Source organism: Gastrolobium bilobum, unplaced genomic scaffold (genome assembly GCF_033153095.1).
Source record: "Gastrolobium bilobum isolate Gb01-03AN ecotype WA unplaced genomic scaffold, APGP_CSIRO_Gbil_v1 utg33797, whole genome shotgun sequence".
Taxonomy (NCBI): Eukaryota; Viridiplantae; Streptophyta; class Magnoliopsida; order Fabales; family Fabaceae; genus Gastrolobium; species Gastrolobium bilobum.
The window spans coordinates 15,883-25,223 of record NW_026899759.1 but is presented as its reverse complement, the minus strand read 5'-3'; the positions used below and the strand labels follow the sequence as shown (position 1 = coordinate 25,223).

The window sequence follows — 9,341 nt, the reverse complement described above, 5'->3', positions numbered from 1 at the left end:
TGTAGGAGAAGTTAGAGATCTCCAGCTGAGAAAAAAAAAGAGTGGTCCATAGAGTGACAGAAAAAGAGACTTCTCACAGGAGAAGTCTTTTTCCCTAAAAAAAATGTAACCTTGTTGAATATAGCATATCTAGACAATGGAATTCATTATATTTATTTATAAACAAATGAATTAGATATGCAGTCCATGAAACTCAGAATTTACAGTAATTCTTGAAGCTTTTGACAAAAAGTATCAAGACATGAGGACTCCAAATTTTTGCTTAGTAACAGGTTCCTTATCTTGGTATGATTTTCTCTAACTTGTGCTCCAAGCTCATTCTCGTCATCCATCACAATTTTCACAGCTTTGCAAACACTTTCTTTTGTGAACAAACCATCTTCTTCACCTTTCTCAACTTCGACCCCAACCTTCAACTTTGTACTCATCATTCTAGCATTCATGATATGATCAGACCCTACTCTTGGTAACAACACCAACTGACACTGATTCACAAGTGCTTCTGTTATAGAAGCTGCTCCACAGTGTGTTATGAAGCACCCAATAGAAGGGTGTCCTAAAATCAATTGTTGTGGGACCCATCCTCCATATGCAATCCCTCTTTCTTGAACCTTTTCTTTGAATCCTTCAGGCAAAGCTTCTTCAAGAGATTCAAATCCACTAGGGGGCTTAAGTGCTGCAAGAAATGGAAAACCTGATAGCTCAATACCAAGCAACAACTCTTGGAATTGATTTTGCTGTAATGGGCTTTCACTTCCATATGCACAGTAAACCACAGAACCAGCCTTGAATCTTCCAAGCAATGCAACCCATTTTTCTTCTAAAGAAGTATTGGTTGTCTCTGGTAATAAAGGCCCTGAAAGCAGAACAGGCTTCCCATGTACCATTTCAATATAATCCACATATGGCCCATCAATTTCTCTGCAACCTTTGAACCCAATTGCATCTGATGAACTTGCACCTATAAGTCCAATATCAATATTAAATTTTATTCTCATGTGAAAATTTTCAATTATTCGTTCATAAGTTTATTAACAAAAGTTGTTATACCAGAAAATAAAAATTATTATTTTAATTGCTAACGGTAGAAATGAATTCCTAAAATCTTCCGTATAAAATATGATGAATGAGGTTATATTTACAGCATGTTTTCTCTTACAACCTCTTACCATCATTTTTAGAATTATTGGATCAAAATCAAATTAACGATTATAAAATAACATCAAATAAGAGCCGTTGATTTGATTTAGACCCATCAACCATAAAAGTGATCATAAGAAGAAAGCGATTATAAATATAACATCTTCCGTATAAGATATGATTATCTTAAAATAAGACATGATAAAATTTATTTCTCATATGGGTTTTTCGATAAAATCAAATAATATATATAGATTGAAAAAAAAAATTAAGAAATTAAAAAAATAATAATGAAACGATGATAAATATATACGTGAATAAATAAAATCCAAACTTTACCCATGAAGAAGCGATCATAAAAGAAAACACCACTGCCAAACACCAGTTTCCTTGTGACAGTTAGGAATCGAAGTTCATGTGCATGAAGCTTGATGCATGAATCAGGGAACCGTGGAGGCGGTTTAATGAGATCAGCTTCAGTTAATTCTCTTCCTTGGATCTGTCTTGATCCTTTTCCGAGGTAAGCTACTGTTGCTGAATTTACTATCAAGTATTGGACACTCTTGATACCCAGTCTTCGAGTCAAGTTGGGTAGCCAATATTGAAAATCAAAGAAAACAATTTGTGGCTTTAGCTCCTTGAGGAGAAGTTCGATGTCCTTCTCTGTGCGATCCATGGCTGTAGCAATAAGTGTGAATAAAGAGAATGAGGACACATCTGAAGTGGTTTCAGCATCATGAGGGAGGCCATCAACGAGAGGAAGAGTGATGGGTACAAAGGTGATGAGATGTGGGTGAAGGTTTAGGTGTTGTAATTTGGTCTGTGTTCTTTTGGGGATGAAGAATGAGATTTTGTGTCCTCTCTTTGCTAACTTGTTTGAGAGGTGGAGATATGGGGTTAGGTGTCCCATAGCAAACCATGGATACATGGCTATGTGAAGAGGAGCTGCATCCATGGCTGCTTGCACTATTGACTCTTTCTCTATGCTTATGAAATATAAAATCAACGTGACATCTAGGAGAGTAGCTGATCATTTTGAATACAACCGGTGCAATTGTCTTTTTTATAATTACATATTCTGTGGATTATATATTTATAATAGAGTAGGATTATATTGACAAACTTTTTATTTATAAACTTATAAATTATATTATATGTAATATTCTATTCAAAAGTGTATTATCAGCGTTCAGACATAGTGTAGTTTGTAAGAGTTTATAAATATTTTTTTTTTTATAATATTATAATTATTTTTTTAGAGATTTCACCAATAATTGAATATTAAATTTTTTTTCAATAAGAGAGCATTTTAATATAACCTAATAATCGTTGCATTGATTATTTAGTGCAACGGTTTATCATAATTATATATTTCAGAAATTACATCATTATAATATTAAAATTATTTTTTCTTGTTATAAAAAAAAAAAAAAAAAATTATTTTTTCTTTCTATTTATGTCAGTCTAAAATAAAAAATATATATATAATTATAATATTACGTATGCATGTTTGATTTTTTCAACATCTAGAGGGTTCTGTCTCTTGCTCTTCCTCTTCTTATTTTGCTTGGTTAATTTGGAGAGTACCTTTTACACTATTCATATTTTGCGTTTTTTATTTGGGGTGTGGACAAAATTTGGTAATGGTCATGATCATGATGCGTCATGTTCGGCGCCTTTCCCGTTGACTAAATGGAAAAAGAAGAGTGGCTACTAGAGGGAAAAAAAAAATTGGCGTTCCAAGCCCTATGTAGTTCTTTTATCTAACAGTAAATATCATTTTCTTTCCTCTGCAAATTTTATGATACCCGTTTTAGTTCCTAGTAAATAAAAAGACTATTCATGATTTTAAAACATTTAAAATGGACTTATTTTAGTTCTTTTGAGAGACTAATTTAAATTTGTGAGAGACCACAATTTTAACTAAATAAATCTATTTTAAATTTATTAAAAATCACAAATAAATTTTTTATTTACTATGAATTAAAACGAATTTAGTGAAATTTGTTTTTAGACCAAAAAATTTACTCTTTATTCGGAGAGTAATATTTGAATATATATTTTTTTTCTCTCTCATATTTGTTCGGTATCTTCTTTTCCTCTTCTTCTTCCTCCTCTTCCGGCCCACTAAGTGGTGATGTGCTCGGGGAGCACAAAAATAGAGAAGGTGCGAAAGAAGGCGTAAAAAGGAACTTCCGTTGATACTCCAATCTCAGTTAGATAACAATCATCTTCCTCGACTGCTTGTAATGATGGATGTGCTGAATTGTGCAGGTTGAAAGATGTAAATAGTTGTCTCACTTTATCCTCTGAAATTCATTTATTTATTTTTGGTTTGTCTCGCAAAATTTGTGTCTCTTAGATGGGGTTTGGTTGAGAGCTTCTAAGCGGATATCTATGTTTCTGAAGTATGGCTTTTAGAAACACCATGTTTGTTTCAACGTATTTTCACCAAAAATCCATCTATCCAATTTGTCTGGATTTATGAGAAACATAGATATCCGCACTGTTCAGAAACCCAATTTGAAGGTGGGATTTTTCGGAAAACCGATTATCTGGCTTTTAATGCACTGTTGATTTCATAAAGTTACCTAATTTTCTCAGTATAATTTTTCCCCACCAAACAACTTTTTTTTACATTTTTCTACCTATCTCACTTTATCTATCTTTTCAATCATTTCTCTATCTATTACATTTCTCTATTATTCCAAGAAAATTTCTGAAACCAAACGCCTCCTTAAAGAATAATTTTTCTTATACAGCTACATAAGAAAAATAATCCCTTAAATTTTATTGTTTTTTAAATTTTATATATAGAAAAAAGTTATATTTATAAAAATTCTGTTTATAAACTACACTAAATATAACCGGTCATACTTCAATTAAGAGTGTATGACCAGTCATACATAGTATAATTTATAAAAAAAAATTATAAACGGATCTTTTCCCTTATATCTATCATCATTACTATTATTTCCTAGTTCTCTTTCTGTATTTATTTATTTATTTATTTATTTTTTGATAAATCTTTCTGTATTTAGTTGAATCTGAACTTGGGTTAATTTTTTTATTTCTATTTTTGCTGGATTAGTTCATGAAAGGGTGCAAAAGAGAAATTTGTTACAATGGGTCAGATTTCTTCTTTTTTATTATTTTTTCCTTAAATGATCTGATTGTGTGAAGGTAATGATAAGTTGAAAAATAAAAAAAATAAAATCAGAAAAGTAAACAAGCAAAATATGTTTAAACATCAAAATGTAAAAAAATATATATAAAAAAGGGAAAAAAAGTATTTCTCCAGTCGTTAGAGAGAAAATTATCTCCAGTGAGCCCAAAACGACATCGTATTAAAATTATAAAATTATAAAATTAAAAATTATAATAATAATAACTAATATAATTTTGCAATAAATTATAATTATAAAAATACCTTAATTTTCGCCACAAAACGATATTGTTTTGTGTTCACCAAAGATAACTTAATGCTTTACCCATAAAAAAAATTATAAAATAAATGATGCTGTTTTGGTTCTATCCTTGAAAAAGTCTTGAGTTTTGCTAGTTTTTTTTCTTTTGATGGAGAAGAAATAAAATAATAAAGATGGGTTTTGAGTTTCCTTTTGCAATTTTAACTTCCTATCACCTTCCTACTTTCTTCGACTTGCGAGTCTTGCTTTATTTTTTTAATTTGTTTGGTCTACATCCCTTTAGTTTGGTTATTCAAAGTTTGCTTTTCCTTTTTGTCTTGATGATATCACAATCAGCTTTTTGGTATTTTTTTATTTTCCCTTTTCTTTTCTTTCCTTTGTTCTTAAAAAAAAAAAAGTAATTAAAAGATGTAAAATAAGTGTTTTGGAAGGATTTGACTGTGTCTATTTTGCTAAATTAGGTGCAGGTGCCTTGTCAGTAAAGAAGATTAGAGGAAAGTTAAATAGAATATTATTTTATGTATAAAAATTCTAGAGTAAGTTTAATTCGTCAATAGTTATGTTACTCTTTTTTGCTTCTTCTTTTTTTAATTCTAAATGTTCTAATTGCTACTCCTTTATATTAAATTTATTTTCGATCAGTTCCACCTCCGTAAACGTTTTTGCACTGTTTTGTTGATTGTTAAATTGTGTTTGTTTTCAAAAAAAAATTAAGTGCATTTAGTGGTATGATATCAAATTAACAAAAAATAAATAAATAAATGTTCGATTGTTCTTGTGAATTAGTTAAACTTCAGTTAACGTTAGCTTAATTAATTTTTTTTACATATTGTACTGATAGTGGTACATAAATGTCTTCCATGGAGGGTGAAGTATGTTGATATAGGGGTGTCCATAGTAGTCATGGTAGAGACTAAGGCACTAGTGGAGCTTTCCATGTATGTGCTAAAGGGGAGAGTGTGTGTATGGCTAGAGTTGTTCTCCTTGTGGCAGCGCATGAAGCTGAATGGAGAAGAAGAGGATCCCCTCCTCAATGTGAGAGGGGGGTATTTAGAGCAAGAGCTCTAGTCAACCTAACCAGTCTAGCCTTTTCAGGCTAGGCATGCCGAACCTCTGCCTTTGTGCAGGGGCAGCTGGTGTGCATGGGGAAGAGGGGGAACCCTAAGTTGCCTTCTAGAAGAGGGCTCTTTAGGCTGGGCCTAACGGTTGGGCCCATGTGAGTGGGCTATCCAGAACAGAAGCCCCCCAGGCTGGTAGCTTTGCGAAGCAAGGGTGCCAAGATGTATGGCAGCTTAAGCCGGTTGTTCGTAGTGTGTAGTGTTCTAAGTAGGATATAATGTAACCGATCGATAATACGTCGGCCTTCATGAGTTTTTTATTTGTTGTCGTCGAGTATGAATTTTCTGATTGGCGATGCTTGAGTACTTCAAGAGAATCTTCTATTATGGCTTGCAATTGTGCTGAACTTTGTTGTCCTCAAAGATGCGTCTTGTTATTGAGGAAGGTCTCCTGATGTTGTTGAAATAGTAATAATTTAATTGTAAGCGTAAGTTGGCGAGCTCATATTGAATCAAATAGCCTGAAGATGTTGACCACTGGAATAAGAATGTCTTGACCGTCTGATAATAATAAAATAATTTCGACAGAATTGTAGATCCGAGCTTCGTGAGATAAATAAAGTAGTAGATGAGATCTTCCGGAGAGGATGATGTGTTCCAAAATAGAAAGTGATGGAGATTCTCGTGATAAATATATATACTCCTTGATTCAGAAATTTCCCTTCTTCAGCAATAAAACTCGTTGGTGATATGAGTGTATGATAAATAACGCCCATGTGAAATCAAGCAGCCTTAAGACTTTAGCAGCTGAAATAAAGATGTCTTGACCGCATGATAATAATAAAATAATGTTGTAGATGAAAGCTTCACAGAGGATAATTGTTCCAAGAGAGAGAGATGATGAAGATCCTGATGATAAATATATGTGCTCCTTTCTTCAGATATAAATCCCAACACTGATCTTATGTGAAAGAAGAATAATAAAGCCCAATTTACAAAGTGAAATATGTCATTTTCAAAGATTTGGTAGACTTGATAGGTCAAACCAGGCCAAGCCTTATATTTCTCAAAAACAAAACAGATCAAACCTATATTTAGCTTGTATGAGATTAATAAATCAAGTCAAGCTTGAAATATTTTATACATTCTGATGCACCCGAGCTGACTGACTTGGATTGGGCTTTTCTATAATTTATTCCATAGTTTAGGGCTTGTCAATAATTGTTAATTATTTCCTTTTTTGTTATTTTTAGATTACATTTGAGTGTGCGTTGATTGTGTGTTATCTCCTTTGATTGCACATGATTATAGTTCTTTACTTTTTTGTTATTTTTATTTTGCCTATTTAAGGCTTGGAGAACCTTATTGTTATCAGGTTATTTTTGGTTAATAAAATTAAGAAAAGATGAATAGTATTTTCTCGCAATCCTTGTTTCGTTCTTATTTCTGTTTAGACAATTGGTTATTGTTTCGGCATTATTTCGTAATCAGAGCTCTGGCTGTCACATAAATGGCTGAACAGAATAATGGCGGTCGAGGTCAAGGTCGTGGACGACGGGGCCGAGGCGACGACGGCAGAGGGCATGGTAACACCCTTAACGGCAACGGCGAACAACCACACATTGACGTGCGACACACGATAATTGTAGCAATGACTGCTACAATGACAAAACATGGTAGGCGAATTCAGGAGCTCGAACAACTGTTTGCCCAAACACAGTTGGACGAGTCAGATGAAGGAAGGGAATCTGAAAGATCATCTTATGAGGAGGAAAGGAGCGAAAACCCGTTCTGGAACTGGAACCAGGAGCGACGAGGACGAAGTCAACCTCAAAATCAATCATTTTTTGCTAATATTGGGGTGAAGGTTGAGATCCCAGAATTCGAGGGCACTACTCATCTAGATGAGTTTATCGACGGGTCACATACCATCGAAAGTCTCTTTGACATTAGAGACTTCACAGAAGACCAGAAGGTCCAGATCTATGCTGAATCTGATGAAGAGCAAGATGATGAGAATCCTGTTATGGATGCTCCAGTTTATGATGAGTTCCCTATCTATGATAAGTATGATTGGGAGCAAGATGATGAGAATCCAGGGGTGGAAGAAATCTCTTTTAGTCATTTCGGTGGAAACTCAGTTATTAGAAATTCTAATATCTTTGACAAAGAGGAAATTCTACCCAAAGATATCATGCAGAATGATCCTTCATTCAAGAAGTCTTCAGTTTGCAAGCATTATTATGAATTTGGGGACATCGAGCATAACAACCTCATGATTCATGGAGATAAAGATTTAGCTTTTGGTAGAAGTTTAATTGGAGATTGTCAAAGGCAATCGGACTTACTGTTACAACAGACAAAATTTTCCTATGACGAATCACAGATGCAATCATTGAACCAAATTGCAGGCAATAGTCCTTTTGCAATAGTTTATGAGTTTTGTCCACTTACTCCTGTAGAACTCGTAATATTTCGAGTTCCCAAGAAGTTTAATACGAATGCAGATGAATATACCAAGCATATCAAAGAATTTCATTCACAAGTCTTAATCTTAATTAGGAAATTTGGTGCTATTGTACCAGAAGACTTGCCACCTGGGTTACCACCTGAAGAAGTTTATATCAATGAAGACGAAGCAGATTTGAGGACGAATCTTTTTCAAGTGTGAGAGAAAGATGCACCCGAGCTGACTGACTTGGATTGGGCTTTTCTATAATTTATTCCATAGTTTAGGGCTTGTCAATAATTGTTAATTATTTCCCTTTTTGTTATTTTTAGATTACATTTGAGTGTGCGTTGATTGTGCGTTATCTCATTTGATTGCGCATGATTATAGTTCTTTACTTTTTTGTTATTTTTATTTTGCCTATTTAAGGCTTGGAGAACCCTATTGTTATCAGGTTATTTTTGGTTAATAAAATTAAGAAAAGAGGAATAATATTTTCTCGCAATCCTTGTTTCGTTCTTCTTTCTGTTTAGCCAATTGTTACTGCTTCGGCATTGTAACACCCCGTATATATCCGGTAATGTTATCATAATATCGTATTAAGCTGCGCTTAATTAAAATGCGGAATTACTTTTTCTTTTCAATTATGATGCCATTAACATTACCAACTTGCTTAATAATCAATTAATAAAACATTGCCTGTATGTAATTGCAATAAAACAGCTAACTGAAATACCTCATAACATAGATAATATAAGTGTGGCTCTAGTCACGGAACTACAACATCGTAGACCGGACCATCTAACAGTTTATACAACTCCAAACTACAAGTACTAACAGAAAGTGTCATGGACAATCCCCATGCTCACTCAAATAAGGCAACATGCCCAACATCAATCTCAACAACAACATAATTATAAAAGGCATAAAACATAATTAGCATCAATATCCAGTCATGCTAACAAATAAGCAGAAACAACATAATCAGCTAAGCTCCGGCCTCCTGCCGCCTGAGGCATCAGTACCCATACTACCTGATCCTGAAATAAGCATTCCCCAAACATGGGGTAGGATCTCTAATCTAGAAATCTCAGTAAGTCAGTGAGTCCTCAAGGATCTTCCACCCCAAGCTCACTTACATGTGCAATATAAGTTCAAAAACAGTTTATCATTTATCATTTCTAAAACAATGCAATGCAGCAGATAATCATGTCATGTGTGTCAATACTAATCTACTGGCCAGAGAAATGCAGGATTTATATACGT

The 9,341-nt window shown here is 33.6% G+C and overlaps 1 protein-coding gene across 1 annotated transcript; it reads right to left on the bottom strand.

Annotated features, from left to right (window-relative positions):
- Positions 1-200: 200 nt before the first annotated feature.
- LOC133293248 (cyanidin 3-O-galactoside 2''-O-xylosyltransferase FGGT1-like) lies at positions 201-2,124 on the bottom strand. The gene is made up of 2 exons (XM_061491785.1): positions 1,480-2,124; positions 201-961 (listed from the first exon to the last, which is right to left on the bottom strand). The coding sequence occupies exons 1-2, from the start codon at positions 2,093-2,095 to the stop codon at positions 201-203; spliced, it is 1,377 nt and encodes a 458-aa protein (XP_061347769.1). The 5' UTR covers positions 2,096-2,124.
- Between the last annotated feature and the right edge of the window lie 7,217 nt (positions 2,125-9,341).